This window comes from Balaenoptera acutorostrata, chromosome 10 (genome assembly GCF_949987535.1).
Source record: "Balaenoptera acutorostrata chromosome 10, mBalAcu1.1, whole genome shotgun sequence".
Classification (NCBI taxonomy): Eukaryota; Metazoa; Chordata; class Mammalia; order Artiodactyla; family Balaenopteridae; genus Balaenoptera; species Balaenoptera acutorostrata.
Window position 1 is genome coordinate 7,305,136 of NC_080073.1, and position 15,867 is coordinate 7,321,002.

At 41.5% G+C, this 15,867-nt stretch overlaps 1 protein-coding gene across 10 annotated transcripts in view; it reads right to left on the bottom strand.

Moving 5' to 3' along the window:
* FANCD2 (FA complementation group D2) overlaps nucleotides 1-15,867 on the bottom strand; it is a 56,076-nt gene that overhangs the window by 13,396 nt on the left and 26,813 nt on the right. For 9 of the 10 annotated variants that reach the window (XM_057555385.1, XM_057555388.1, XM_057555382.1 and 6 more), the window contains 14 exons: nucleotides 14,401-14,510; nucleotides 12,830-12,890; nucleotides 12,042-12,161; nucleotides 11,523-11,596; nucleotides 11,068-11,214; nucleotides 10,438-10,538; nucleotides 10,023-10,138; nucleotides 8,871-8,979; nucleotides 7,419-7,529; nucleotides 7,041-7,153; nucleotides 5,926-6,069; nucleotides 4,390-4,506; nucleotides 3,514-3,642; nucleotides 3,257-3,375 (listed from right to left, as the gene is read on the bottom strand). In XM_057555385.1, the coding sequence (XP_057411368.1) occupies nucleotides 3,257-3,375; nucleotides 3,514-3,642; nucleotides 4,390-4,506; nucleotides 5,926-6,069; nucleotides 7,041-7,153; nucleotides 7,419-7,529; nucleotides 8,871-8,979; nucleotides 10,023-10,138; nucleotides 10,438-10,538; nucleotides 11,068-11,214; nucleotides 11,523-11,596; nucleotides 12,042-12,161; nucleotides 12,830-12,890; nucleotides 14,401-14,510 (1,571 nt within the window). The remainder of the gene's footprint in view (nucleotides 1-3,256; nucleotides 3,376-3,513; nucleotides 3,643-4,389; nucleotides 4,507-5,925; nucleotides 6,070-7,040; nucleotides 7,154-7,418; nucleotides 7,530-8,870; nucleotides 8,980-10,022; nucleotides 10,139-10,437; nucleotides 10,539-11,067; nucleotides 11,215-11,522; nucleotides 11,597-12,041; nucleotides 12,162-12,829; nucleotides 12,891-14,400; nucleotides 14,511-15,867) is intronic. The other variant, XM_057555383.1, reaches the window with a different exon arrangement.

Here is a 15,867-nt window from a genome sequence, read left to right on the forward strand (position 1 = left end):
TCCAATCCCTTTGTCCTGAATGCTGCTGCCAAAAGGATTTTCGTAAAACACTGCTTTCACTATATCGTGGCTGTGATCATAGAACTCCAAAATTGCTTCCCTGGATAGCATTCAAATTCTTCTGCCTTCTTCAAATACCTTCAAGGCCCAGCACAATCTGACCCCCTAGATCTTTCACTCCTCTAGAAACATTTCCACATCACCAGTGGTAGCCTCTCTTCCTTTCCACAAATGAATTCTGAGGGCCTCTTATGGGCTGCAGGTTTTTCGGGGGGGAGGTGGGAGGTGGGGATGGCTTTATTAAAGTATAATTGACATACAATAAAATGCATGTATTTAAAATGCTGAATTTGATCAGCTGACTTATATATAAACCCATGAAACCACCACTGCACTGAAAATAATAAACATATCTATTACCCCCAAAAGTTTCCTCGTATTCCTTTGTAATCCATCCCTCCTTCCATCCTCCCGCCCAATGTGAGGCAACCACTGAACTGTTTTCTGTCACTACAAGATTATATGCTTCTTCTAGAATTTTATATAAATAGAATCAAATACTACATACTCTTACGGTCTTGGTTTTTCTTCACTATAATTCTTTTTTCATCCATGTTGTTGCAATGTAGTATTCTACCACATCCACATACCACAATTTGTTTATCTGTTCACTATTCGATGGACATTTGAATTGTTTCCAATTTGGGGCTATTACAAATAAAGCTGTAATAAACATTCATTCACAAGCCTTTGTGTAGACACATGTTTTCATTTCTCTCGGATAAATACTAGGAATGAAATGGCTGGGTTGCATGGTAGGTGTATATCTAACTTTTTAAGGAACTGCCAAACAGTTTTCAAAAGTGGGTGTACCATTGTACAGTCGCACCAGCAGCATGTGAGAGTTCCAGTTACTCTACATCCCCGCCAACACTTGGCGAGGTAAATCTTTTTAATTTAGCCATTCTGTGATTTTTACTTGCCTTTCCTTAACAACTAATACTGCTGAATATCTTTGCATGTGTTTATTTGCCATCCATTTATCTCCTTGTTTCAGCATCTGTTCAAATCCTTTGTCAGGTACTGTTTTTTTTATTTATTTATTTATTTATTTATTTATTTATTGGCTGTTTTGGGTCTTCGTTTCTGTGCGAGGGCTTCCTCTAGTTGCGGCAAGTGGGGGCCACTCTTCATCGCTGTGCGCGGGCCTCTCACTATCGTGGCCTCTCTTGTTGCAGAGCACAGGCTCCAGACACACAGGCTCAGTAGTTGTGGCTCACGGGCCCAGTTGCTCTGCGGCATGTGGGATCTTCCCAGACCAGGGCTCGAACCCGTGTCCCCTGCATTAGCAGGCAGATTCTCAACCACTGCGCCACCAGGGAAGCCCAGGCACTGTTTTTAAGTACTGAGGGTATGACAATGGCTGGTCTCTGCCTTCATGGAGCTCACAGTCCAGCAGGGAAGACAGATCAACAAGTAATTATAATAAAATGTGATCAGTTTTATCTTAAGAGTATTAGGAAAGAAGTGGGGATAAGAGAGGCAGAAAGGAGACTTACCTGGCCTAGGGGGTCAAGGAAGATGCCCCTGAGGAAGTACAGTTTAAATCCAGATCTCAAGGATGAGTTAGAAAAGACTGGGGATCAAGGAGGGTGAGGATCCTGGTAGAAGGATGGGTATGTGTGGAGCCTTCCAGGTAAAAGCTATACAGGGTGCTGAAATTAATTCAGTATAGCTGGAGGGTAGAGTGCAAGACAGTGAGTAGAACAGCAGGAGTCAGATAATAAAAGGCCTTAGAAGCTGGGTTAAAGAGTTTGAACTCAAGAGAAATCTAACGGCAATCAGAAGCCAAAGTTGCGCTAGGATAAGATCGGGTTTGTGTTGGGAAGATCGCTTTAACTGCTGTGTGAAGAAGGGACCGAAAGAGGACAGCTGGAGGCAGAGAGACCAACTGTGAAACTAATCCAGTCCTGGTGAGAGACGACAGAAGTCTGGAAGCAGTGGAGGAGGAGAGGACAGGTGGTCATTTAGGTGTTATCTAGAAGACAAACTCAGCAGGATTCTGTGATCAGATGTGTGAGAGAGAAAGGGTAGACAGTAGAGGAAGGAACAAAGAATAACTCCTGGTTTCTGGCTCAACAACTGGTGGTGCCATCTATCTAGCCAGGGAAAGCAGAAGGAGCGGTGGGAAGGATGAAACACTTGTTTTGGATGTGATGAGTCTGAGGTGTCAATGACATATCTATAACGGGGTGCTGAGCAGGCAGTTGGAGGTAAATGCCGGTAGCTCAGAAGTTAAATTTTAGCACGAATTTAAGCTTGGGTGAGACTGCCCAGGAAACCTGTATAATGAGAACAGAGAGGCCAGGACCCAGCCCTGAGGAACAAAAGCATTTAAAGGACACACCTCCCTCGTTTCTACTTTTGTCCATGCCATGCTTTCCAGTTTCTTCCTTTACCTCCCAAAAAGCCATCTACCCTCCAAGGGCCCCGTGAAGTCCCATGATTTCATGAAGGCATCCCTAAACACCCCAGCTTACACAGCCTTCAGCTCTTTACCTCATAATCTGGAATTTATCTACAACTTGTTTAATAACAACTTCTTAACTGACAGTCTCTCTGGTGCTATTAGGGAAAGGTTGCCACAGCAAACTCACTAAGAATCAGACGGCCAGATTTGTTACAGGTTAGCCAAGAGCAAGTCATCTGATTTTCAGATGAGTTAATAATAGTGACTCCATAAGACACAGAGCGTGCAAGACCAAATGAAATGATGCAGACAAAAACACTCCAGAGGGCTTCCCTGGTGGCGCAGTGGTTGAGAATCTGCCTGCCAATGCAGGGGACACGGGTTCAAGCCCTGGTCTGGGAAGATCTCACATGCCGCGGAGCAACTAAGCCCGTGAGCCACAGCTACTGAGCCTGCGCGTCTGGAGCCTGTGCTCCGCAACAAGAGAGGCCGCGACAGTGAGAGGCCCGCGCACCGCGATGAAGAGTGGCCCCCGCTTGCCGCAACTAGAGAGAGCCCTCGCACAGAAACGAAGACCCAACACAGCAAAAAAAAATAAAAATAAAAAATAATTAATTAATTTTAAAAAATTAAAAAAAAAAACACTCCAGAAAGAATAAGCATCATATTTACATAAAATTTTGGAGCCCTTTCCTTCTTTTCTATACCTCAGTGCCTTGGTGACTGTCAAGTAGAAGCAAGGACATACTTGATTATCTCTACCTACTGTACTTGCCACATACTCACCAAGCAAAAAGTCCATGTAAAATCTGCAGTAGCCTCTGATAGCAGGAAGACATTATGTGGTACTCCTGACCTTTAATTCCTGGTCCATCAACTACACCATGATTCTTAGCAGTTAAGCACTACAAGAGAAAAATGCTTTTAAGACTGTTGCTTCAGCAATTGCCCTCATTCTCCTTCAATATTTCTCAGCCAAAAATGAAATCTCTTGTCCATTAAGCGATTTCTAAGTCTCTATAATGATAAGATAGGCTTCTGACCTGAAAATAGTTGTGAATGTTCTCCAGATGGTTACACATGGGGCTCAGCAGTTGAACAACACTATGAGCGATTTCTGAGGCAGATCTCTGGTGGAGATGTGAGAATCCAATATTCCGGTTTCCTTTGCTCTATAATAAATTCAGAGTTACGAGGGAAGGAACCGTTGGATAGCTTCTCTGAAACTAAGAGTTTATTATAGAGTTTAATCAAACCTTGTGCTACCAGGTAGAATGGACAGAAGAAATTAGGGATATATTTTGACAGAGGGAACTCACTCAATCTTCAAATAACCAAGAGATTGGCTTTTATAGAGTACAGTGTTTGAGAAGTATAGACCCAAAATTACTAATGAGATAAAACTCACACGAAAACAGAAATCATTTAGGCTGATAAAAATGTACAGCAAATAGTAAGTATACGAAGAAAGGATCAAGTAACTAGATATACTCATTTTAAACGTTTACACCTAAAACTTGCACATTTTGTCGTTTGTATCATTCCACTGCTTCCCCAGAGGCTACGTGCATTTGTCCATTAGATACACACTGGAGATTCTGGACTTCTCTAGACAGCTGACTACTATCCTGAGGCTTGGGCAAGGGCTTAGTTTGGGAGGGAGTTAAAACCAAAACCCAAGCAAAGAACAGGATTCAGGAATGCTCAGAGCATTTAGAAATACATTTTCTGTTTTGGGTGGCTTCTTTGTTTTCTCTGTTTCAGAGTTCCTTTCTAAAGCAAGGTGAACGTGGCCTGGCAACGGGGTTACCACCATGCTACCCAAAAACAATACCAGAGAAAGTGACAACTTACTCACTACTAAGACCTCCTTGTTTCCAAATCCAGAGGCCAGGGCCTGTGTTCCTGCCTGTACTAACCTTGAGGAAGGGGAATCTCCTGGTCACAGAAGGTGTTAGCATGTTCTCCAGCTTCTGGGCGAGATCTTCCAGCAAGAAAAGCAGCTCAGGGGGCTGAAGCTGTACAACTTCTGTAGCCTATCACACGGAGGAAGGAAAGAGTAATTCCCAGCGTGTCCTAGCCATCTTTCTGGGGGACATATTTCATGTTTACTCTTTACAATGGGTGAAGAATCTGACCATTACCAAAAAAGGGGGAAATTCTGCCCCACGTCATATAAATGGCTGTAGTGCTCTGTCAACAAATCAAAAAGTCATGCACTTCTTAAGTAAAACAAAATGTAAAATTATTAAATGGGAATGAGGCAGGATAGTTTTATTTATTTATTTATTTTTAATTTTGGCTGCGCCAGGTCTTAGTTGCGGCATGTGGGACCCAGTTCCCTGACCAGGGACCGAACCCCAGTCCCCTGCATTGGCAGCACGGAGTCCCACCCACTGGACCACCAGGGAAGTCCCGGCAGTATAGTTTTAGAAGACACACTTTTGCTCTAGAAATAAATGCCTCTGGTGTATCCTTCCAGCTATGGACCCGTGATGCATTTCCTAAGTACCTTGGGATAAAAAAATGACTAATTAAAGGGAATTTTGCTTTTCTCTGTTCATTAAGTAATTCTTTCATATTTTCTTTCACCTAATGTTTTGCTACTATTAAGTCTGGGTAGGATCCTTATAACTATATTACATACCATAAGTAGAATGAGTCAAATACAGTCTCACTTCAAACTTTTCACTCAACATACAACTATGGAGAATCTCCAAGTACAAGCTGACGTAGAAAGACTGAAAAAAAAAATACTGTATTTTGAAGGAGCTTACATTCTTGAAAAATCTTTGGTAAAAATCCGTGCTATTTCTCAAGAAAATTTTTTTAACCTGGAAAAACTCTACTCTCTGGTGAAACCCCATACCAAAAGGTACCTTCTCTGTGTAAATGTCTTCTACTTCCAACTTCATTATAAATACCATTCTCTCCTCAGAGTTTCACTGGTACTTGGTTCAGACCATCAATATAGCACGTACTGCTAGCTGTCTCCTTCTTTTATTAGATTATAAGCTATCTGAAGGCAAGCATCATGCTTATGTAATACTGAATTGCCAATATCTAGATTTGCGTCAAAAACAAAAAAGGCCTCAACAAACATCTCATGGATACTGAACAAATGTCATGAAAAAGTGAAAAGAGCATTGTGTAACTATAAATCAGAACAGTGTTGCTCCACAAAAGTAATCTAAATAGGTTATTATTAGTAACGTAAAGTAAGGATCACATCATTAGCATGAGCTTTTGTAATGCCTAATGCACTATAAAAAAACTTAGATTTATAAACATCAAGATGATGAGGATGATTATTCATCCACACTTGCACATATAAAGGCTTTGGAAGCCAGAGTCCAACTTCTCCCAGGGTCATGGTTTTCTTTTGGAAATAGGAATAGAGCTGAGGAACTTTCTGAAATAAGATTAAGTTCTGGGATCTCAGCTCTGTCACTTACTTCAGTGTGCATTTCAGTATCTAAGATGAACTTGGCCACGAGCCCACAATGCAGAATAGAGAAGACCTCAAGATCCAGTTCTCGGAAAAAAGCGTGGTAATTCTGTAACGATACTGATGTCTTTTCTTCTTTCCCTCTGAACTCCTGGGAAGAAAGTACCAGAAACCAATAGAATAAGGTTTCTATATTAATCTAATTTTAAATGAAGATTTCAAAATGCAATTGTGCATTTATTTTATGTAAAAAGTTACAGTTCATCACATCCTTTTACCAACTTTTACCAAAGTCCTTAAATATTCCTGAAACAGATCACCTATTGTAATATTGGGATATAGGTCACACATCGATACTCAGTTGGTTTCCACTTAGGGATGAACTATTAGACAAGTCAAGGCACTATGGTGTGGTACAGAAAACTATGAGCTTAGGGGCCAGAAAGATTTGGCTTCAAATCCTTGCTCAAGCACTTATTAACTGTGTAACTTAGCACAAGTCACCTATCCTCTCTGGATCTTAGTTTCCTCTCTATTAAATGTAAATATCAATACTAAGCTTGAGTTTTTAGGAAGATTAGAGGAGTTACACATAAATTCTCAATAAACAGTACCTAAAAAACAGAAATAATTGGGATCCATGTGGTTTAGGCAATTTCACAAACCTACCCTGTGGGTGGTACAATTACAGGAAAAGGACCTACTGTTTCTTAAGTATCTGTATTAAGAAACTGTACTAAGCATCTCATGTTATCTCAATTCATTGAGAAGTAGATAATCTGGGATCGGAAGAGGAAAGAGGCTAAAAGAAGTATATCTTGAACTACATACAAAGACAGAATTTGCTAATTGCTACAAGAGAGAATTCAAAGTATTCCTGGGGTGCAAAAAAGGGACTAATACAATCAAGAAAATAATTAGAAAAACAGTGTGTGGTAGTGATAAATGTTCAGAGTCTAACCCAAACTCTGCTACTGAGAGGGTCACTCCAAGGCCTAGGAGAGTTTGGTCACCTCTCTTTTCCCTAATCTTTCTCTCTGTAAAATGCATAGGATAATGCTGGCCCTTTGTTAATCTCACCGGGCTGCCACACACCTTCATAGATACCAGTCATTCCAATACCTTTTCCAGCGGGCTCCTATCAGATGGTGCAGGGTCGCATTCTGAATTATCCTCCTTTGAAAGTGGGTCAGGGGAGGATATTTTGCTGCCATCTGCTTTTCGTTTCCTTCCTCCTTATGTTTCAAGAAGAGAAAAGTGACTCAATCAACAATCATGTTTACTAAATATCACTGCCTTCAAGAAACAACCTGCTGAAGACTACCTAGAGACAGGAGGTAATTTTATAACCTTAAATTATAGTTCATTGATAACCATGCCAAAGAAAGGGTTCAATTATATAATCTCTCCAATTACTGATGCCTTGATGCACATAACCTCTAAGTCAATTCAACATGGCACATAGGGAGACACAGAATAAGAAGAAAAGAGCATACTCACCTAAATTTCCTTGTATTCTGATTTTTGCTGAAACAGCAGCACTGGTATGAGGTGTTACTTCTGAAGTTTCCAAGTCAAAGTTTGCAAGCGGAGGAACATAGTCTGGAGTGACTGAAACAAACAGCAGTAAGCTCAATGTATACCAACCATATACCACTACTAGACTTGAATGCTAATCACCCGATTAGCTAAAAACTAGTTTCCAGAACTACCAAGCATGGCTGACTGCCTGCAAGATGCATTCAGGTCATCTGACGTTAATCATTTGGGCATAGTAAAACAGCCAAAGATAACTTACAGGAATATCATATTAATTGATTATGATCAATCAACGTAAAACCATTATAACAATATAAAACATCCAAGCAGGTAAGAACTAAAAATAAATTTACATTTAAAATCTAAAGATATTAGCCATATTTGGTCACACAGCAGTTTGCTTTACACACAATTATTTAGATGAGGGCCTGAGGGAGGCTCCATGTTTTCCCCAGAGAATCAAGCTAGCACTTTATTTTTATTAATTATTTTTGGCTGCGCCGGGTCTTAGTTGCAGCACATAGGATCTTCGTTGCAGCAAGCGGACCTCCTATTTGTGTCATGCGGGCTTCTTAGCTGCGGCATGCATGTGGGATCTAGTTCCCCGACCAGGGATCAAATCCGGGCCCCCTGCATTGGGAGCGGGGAGTCTTACCCACTGGACCACCAGGGAAGTCCCAAAGCTAGCACTCTAAAATGACAAGTTTTCTTAATGGCCAGAAGGTATTAAGAGGCCTCTCAGCTGTATTCCTGGTTCATAATGATGTTCAAGAAGGCAAAGGGCATTGGAAGTTTCACATCCAAAGAAGCAATGTAATTTACAAAAAGCCCAACCAATGTTTTATATCTTGTATTAAACACCAAGGTTTCCTGGAGATAACAATGGGAGGAAAATGGATGTATTCTTTTTTTCTTTAAATTTTATTTATTTATTTATTTATTTTTGGCTGTGTTGGGTCTTTGTTGCTGCACGCAGGCTTTCTCTAGTTGCGGTGAGCAGGGGCTACTCTTCGTTGCGGTGCGTGGGCTTCTCATTGTGGTGGCTTCTCTTGTTGCGGAGCATGGGCTCTAGGCGTGGGCTTCAGTAGTTGTGGCATGCAGGCTCAGCAGTTGTGGCTCGCGGGCTCTAGAGCACAGGCTCAGTAGTTGTGGCGCATGGGCTTAGTTGCTCCGCGGCATGTGGGATCTTCTTGGACCAGGGCTCGAACCCATGTCCCCTGCGTTGGCAGGTGGATTCTTAACCACTGCACCACCAGGGAAGTCCGATGCACTCATTTTAAAAAATTTTTGTTGAGCAACCATTTTCTTGCCCCACGAGTAGGGAGCAGCTATCGTTGAGTCTGGCTTAAAAGCTAACTCTGCTATCTCCTCACCACTGCCCAGCAGGGCTACAATACAGGACCCTTCCCTCACCTGCCAAGTGCTTTTCCAGGAGTTGCTGCAGCTCTACAATGTGCTTTAATCGGGTGAGCACCTTCACCTTCATCTCAGGCAACGTTTGCCGACAGAAGGCATTTACAACCTGTGGAAGTAAAAATTATATTCTCACACTGTGAACTGTTCAGATTTTAACCTTGTTTGTGTTATTCAGCAAGAGCTAAAAGAGTTGTTTGGTGACAGGATCTGTGAGTCTAGTGAGAAATGTCAAAGTGTTTTCAGCAAGGCGCTGTAAAGAAAAAAGCCCTGGGCCAATAGAGGAGATCTAACTTCTAATCCTGGTTCTACTTATTTCTAGTTAAGTAACAAGGTGGAACAGCACAATAGCTAGAAAGTACACACTTCAGTGAAACAGATCCTAGTCTGCTACTTACTAGTTGTGTGACCTTGGCCAAGTCTTTAACCTTTCTGAGCTTTTATTTCTTCACCTATAAAATTGGAATGCAGTCGTATGGATTAAGTGTGAATAAAGAAACTAGCCCAGCATTTGGCACGTGTGTTTGGTAAATTTTAATGACTTTGAACTCTCTGTACCTGCAATTCCATATGTGTAAAACGAGGATAATAATACCCATCCTGCCTACATCATAATACAGTTGTCAGGATAAGAGATATTTCAAGTGAATAAACATTCTCAGAAATAATATGCATGAGAAACGAAGTGTGATATAGATGTAAGATGTTACCATCATTGTCTGCATTTCATTTTCATTATATTTCATTATTTATTGTGCATTTCATTAAGCACAAACATATTCTAAAGGAAAGTGAAAACGATCATCATTCACTTGATCTCACTAAATCGAAACATTAAGTGCATACCGATGTAAGGAGGGACAGTATTTTCACAGTGGTGAAGATGAAGTTATTCCAGGCAGAAGTAGATTACCGTGAAAAGGCTTGGAGGTAGTAAAGCATGGGCAACAGTAAGTGAATTCTAAGTATTTTGATTTCGCTGCATCAGGAGGTGCATATGATGAGGGAAGGGTAGGATACAACCTCTGCAGAAACACACAGGGGTTAGTGGTTGGTGAAGAATTTTTAAGGAGCCTCGTGGAACCAAGAAAACAGTTTCCTTTCAAGAGAAACTACAGACAGTAAGTGAATTGTCCTAGTAACTCTGCTCACCTCTCGGAACCAGTTGAGAGTAAGAAATATAAGTGAACATATGAATGAACGCTCTTTAACAGACATGGACTCCAGTCTCTCTCCAGGCTCCAGGTCAGTGAGGAATATAGGACAGTCTGAAAGAGAAGAACAAACATTTCTAATCCCCTTTAGTTCCAGTCAACAGAACCCGGATGCTGCCCCTAGAGCTAGCTCTCCTTCTACTTACTTTCCCCTGTAACTAGTATTTGAAGGTCAAGCTTTGATTAGTCTCAAAAATGCTTCCATATCATGCAGCAGTCAACAAATATAATCTAAAAGTCTCTGTGAAGTTAAAAAATTCCTTCCCACACACACATGTACCAGTCTGCCCCTTCCCTAAGTTTACCAAAGAAAGGTTACAAAGAAGAAAGGATCTGGTAACTTCATCCTATACCTAATAAACCATCAATCTCCTCCAAGTTTCCATTATGTTGTCTGTCCACACAAAGTCTCAGTAACCGGAAGTAGGGAGCCAGGCACAACGGAGAAACCAATCTGGGAAGGAAAAATCCATTTCTAGACCACAGTTTATAGACAATTAGTCCATGTTTATAGGGAGCCCAACCTTATAATTAAGTAGGTTTCCCCAAAATAAATGTCTACTTTTAAGAACATATAACAAGGAATGCAATGGATGCTAAGCAAATAAATAACGAACTGAATTGGAGGAAGACAGAGGTAAGTAGACTGAATGTCCATGTGTTAGGAGAAAGCGGAGATAAGATGGAAGGAGGGGTTAAGAGTGGCAGAGATAGACAAACACGTTCATGGGTGGGAAAAAGGAACAGAAACAAAAGCAGCCTCACAGAATATCTGTTGGCTGTCATGACTCAATGCAAATCCCAAACCCAGGGTCCGGGAGAAAACAAGGAGTCTGCCCCATTCTTAGTAACCCATCCATATACCACCTGTCTTGGGAGAAATCCTTTTCAATCAAGTTCTCAAGAGACTGCAAGAACTGCGGCATTCCCCATGAACATTCAAAATACCAACAGAGGTTTTAGAGAAGAAAAAGTGTACTGACTTTTGGTCTGATTCCTGCGAAGTCAGTCTACCCCCATCTTTCACAAAGTCCTGAGAGAACAACAGTGGCAGGAGGTTGATGGCAATCCCATCACAACTATCATAGTCTTCTAGTCCGTAGAGAGCTTTCACGGGAAATGGATAGTCACTGTGGAGAGAACCCAGAATCTGATACCGCAATTCAAGGGTATGGCAAGTCTGTGGGAGAAACCACTAGAACAAACTAATCTCCTCTGTTATGAGGAGAAGTGAGAAAGAGGAGAAAGAACAAGTGGGGAATCTTTTAGCAATCCTGGAGCTGGGGGTGCTGGGGTGCTGGGGTTGGGAGGAGGGAAGTTGTGGGAGTGGGCTAGACTTGGCTGAGGTCAAGACATTCTGAGGTTTGCACCAGCAACTGACATAACTGACATAATTTCTTTACCAGTACAACCATGTCAGTGGGTAAACGGTACTTACCCTTCTGGAACAACACAGATGTCCACCACAAAGGCATCCTGGAAATCATTAAAGATGGTTTGCCCAGCCCATTCCTTCAGGAAGCAAACAAACAAAAAAGGCTGTGTAGACCAGGGTATATGTGCTATAAAGCCCTAAATAAACTATTAACCTTGCTAAAGCCTCAGTTTCCTCATTTCTGAAAATAACAATAATACATACCTCATCATTGTGATGTGGAATAGACATAATACATGAAACATGCTTAGCACAGTGCGTGGCACAGAATAGATGGTGGCTTTCAACAACATCATTAACCACATGTTCATCTTCCTCATCCCTTATTTTTATTATGTGAAGGAGGCCTCAGAGGAGAGGCCTGGGGCCGAGTGAGTCAGAACAGCCTTCCCAATTAGAATATGGGAGAGCTCACAGGAAGATCTTTTTATTTTTGCAGCACAACAGAGAAAAGGGTTTGAAGAATGTATAGTAAAGCAGCCCTCATGCTTCATTGCTTTAAGAAAAGATACTTGGACATACCAGCACTTTTGGAGCCAGCTTTCTGCCTTGGATCAGGTTGGCAAATTCATCATAATAAAGTGCAGAGGCCTGAGGAGACTGCTCACTGCAGGAATGAACCAACTGTAGCAAGGAGGTCACCTGGAGCAGTCGAAGAGAAAGAATGGTCCAGCCCTTGGGCTGCCAATGCTTCCTAATTAAACACCATTCACCCCATTCAGTAGTAAGTTTTTCCCTTTCTGATTTCACTGGCAAAGCTCTTATCACTACCTCTCACCTGAGGTTTTCCCTAGGCCTCCAGACCAATCCATCTCTTTTGAATCTCATCTCTTTTCCAATCCATCAGACACATGAACCTGATTAATTTCTCTAAAGCGAAGCTTGGATTATGCCATTTCTATGCTAAGAAACCCTTAAGGACTACCTCTGTGTAAAAATTAAATCAAAATGTCTTGATTCACATTCAGAGCTCTCTGTTTTCTATCTCCGAACTAGCTTTACCTCCAACTCTCCAATTACTCACTTACTTGTCCCTATGCTCCAGTCAATCTGCTACTCTCAAACATGACCCACCTTTTTTGCTCTCTAGGAATTTACAATTTAATTAGGAAGATCAGACAGATACAGAACTAAAATACAACCCAAGCGAGTGGATTCTAAAGGCCAAAAGAGTGGTACAAATTACAAAAGCTATGAGTTCAGGAAAACATATTTTGAAAAAAGAAGTCTTCTTTCTGGCAAGGTGACAGTGACCAGAAGCAATTCCTCAGTTACTCATAAACATATCCAACTACACGACAAGAACTTACCTGTGTACACTGTTCACTGCTGAGGTCTCCTCTCCCTGGGGTCAAACTGGAAGATCTACTTCTAAAAACATTATTTTAGACTCATTTTTGTAATATTTTGTAACAAATGGCAATAAATTTAAGAAATGTGCCTTCCTTGGGATCGGGGTGGAGATAAAAGTGCACGAAAGCACAGACAAGTTTGTTTGCTTGTTTTAAAAATATTTATTTATTTAGCTGCACCAGGTCTTTGATGCAGCATGCAGGATCCGGTTCCCTGACCAGGGATGGAACCCAGGCCCCCTACATTGGAAGCATGGAGTCTTAACCACTGGACCACCAAGCAAGTCCCCAAGTATTTATTCAGACCATACAAAATGTGGATTAGAGCAAACGATGGTTATCTTAAGATTTTTTTAAGGGTACATTAAATTAGTAAAAATCATAAGGGCAAGCACTCGGCATTGTTCTATTTAATGCTCTCAACAACTCTATGAAGTAAATACTATTAATATCTTTATTTCACAGATGTGAGACTACAAAGGCACAGAGAGGTAAAGTAACTTACCGAAGATCATTCAACTAATAAATAACGGAGCCAGTATTTCACCCCAGGCAAGCAGTAAGGCTCCAGAGAATGAACTTTTTTTTTTTTTTTTTTTTCAGAGAATGAACTTTTAACCAGTATACTATGCAGCCTCTACGGATTGCTAATGTTGACTCTAAGGATGTTTCCTGAGGTCCCAGGAATTCATGACAAATCATTTCCAAGAAGCATGAACTAAATTCCAATCTCATTTTGCAATGGTAACAACTTATCAAGCCCCAAGCTTCTTTTAGGTGTTACAATTGTGGCATCAAAGTGCAAAGGGGGAAAAATCCACAGGAAGACTTTATTTATACCAAACATGGTGTTCCAGACAGGAATAACACAGCAGTGAAGAAACCTGTACTGTCTAGTGCCCAGGACTGGAGCAGATGCAGAAGAATGCATCCCAGCAAGATCAGGGTTTCCCTTTTTTAGAAACATTCCTAGAACTTAATTTCTTAGCAATCCCTAGTTTTAAACCATCAGAATGTAATGACTGTGATCGCAATTCTGTAAAAATTATATGTAGTATATACAGTCAAGATGAGAAGGAACATGGGGGACGTCCCTGGTGGTCCAGTGATTAAGAATCCGCCTTCCAATGCAGGGGACGGGGTTCGATTCCTGGTTGGAGAACTAGGATCCCAAATGCCGCAGGGCAACTAAGCCCGTGAGCTCTAGAGCCCATGCGCCACAACCAGAGAGCCCACATGCTGCAACTACTGAGCACGCACGCTCTGGAGCCCGTGCACCACAACTAGAGAGAGGCCCACGTGCTGCAACGAAGAGTTCATGCACCGCAATGAAAGATCCCACGCGCTGCAACGAAAGATCCCACATGCTGCAACATGGAAGAGTGGCAACAAACATTTGCTCACTTCTCTTATTATGGTTTTAATGTCTTCTGTTACAATGATGTCTACACAATGTAACAATTTATTTTGTAAGACAGCAACTTGATTAACTGACCATGAGCCACAGAAATCAGAATTTCCATGCATACCTGTCTGCCGCTATGATGCCAGCCATAGTGACAGCACCAATAATACCAATGAGCTTGTACTTGAACGTGGTGCTAGAGAGCTGTTTTCGTATCACCAGGTGCATGTCATCCTACAAGGAAACAATGATAAAGATGAAGATGTTGGAATGGTACAGCAAAAGAACCTACAAGTATTAGAGCCAAAAAACCTTGAATAGCAAGGGTTCTGTCATTTACTAACTGTGTGGTCTTTGGTGAGTCATTTCATCTTTTTGAGTCTCAATTTTTTTCATCTATAAAATGGGGAAGGTTTTTCAAGGATCAGAGACAAATTACGAAAAATTCCAAGAACAGGGCCCAACATATGGTAGACATTCAATAATAACAGCTATTATTGATACCGTTGCTTGATATAGATAATGTGAATTATCATAATGTTGTTGGCTGATCAGGCAGAAGTAATCAAACAGAAAAAAGTACTTAGGAATAAATTTAACCAAGGAGGCAAAAGACTTATACATTAAAAGCTGCGTAACATTGCTGAAAGAAATTAAAGAAGACCTAAATAAATGGAAAGGTATCCCATGTTCATGGACTGGAAGACTGAACATTGTTAAGATGATAATATGCTCATTCAATGTAATCCTTATTAAAATAACAACAGCATTTTTTACAGAAACAGAAAAACCCATACTAAAATTCATATGGAATTTCAAGGGACCCTAAATAGCCAAAACTATCGCGAGGGACTTCCCTGGTGGCGCAGTGGTTAAGAATCCACCTGCCAATGCAGGGGACATGGGTTTGATCCCTGGTCCGGGAAGATCCCACATGCCGTGGAGCAACTAAGCCCATGTGCCACAACTATTGAGCCTGCGCTTTGGAGCCTGCAAGCCACAACTACTGAAGCCCACACACCTAGAGCCACAGTAAGAGAAGCCACCGCAATGAGAAGCCCGCACACTGCAAAAAAGAGTAGCCCCCGCTCGCTGCAACTAGAGAAAGCTCACACGCAGCAACGAAGACCCAACACAGCCAAAAAATAAATTTAAAAAATAAATTAAAAAAAAACAACAACAAGGGCTTCCCTGGTGGCGCAGTGGTTGAGAATCTGCCTGCTAATGCAGGGGACACGGGTTCGAGCCCTGGTCTGGGAAGATCCGACATGCCGCGGAGCAACTAGGCCCGTGAGCCACAACTACTGAGCCTGCGCGTCTGGAGCATGTGCTCCGCAACAAGAGAGGCCACGACAGTGAGAGGCCCGTGCACCACGATGAAGAGTGGCCCCCGCTTGCCGCAACTAGAGAAAGCCCTAGCACAGAAACAAAGACCCAACATAGCAATCAATCAATCAATCAATAAATCTTTAAAAAACAAAAAACAAAAAACAAAACAATGCTGAAAAAGAACAAATTTGGAGGGCTCACACTTCCCAATTTCAAAAGTACTACAAAGTTACAGTAATCAAAAGAGTGTGCTAACAGCATA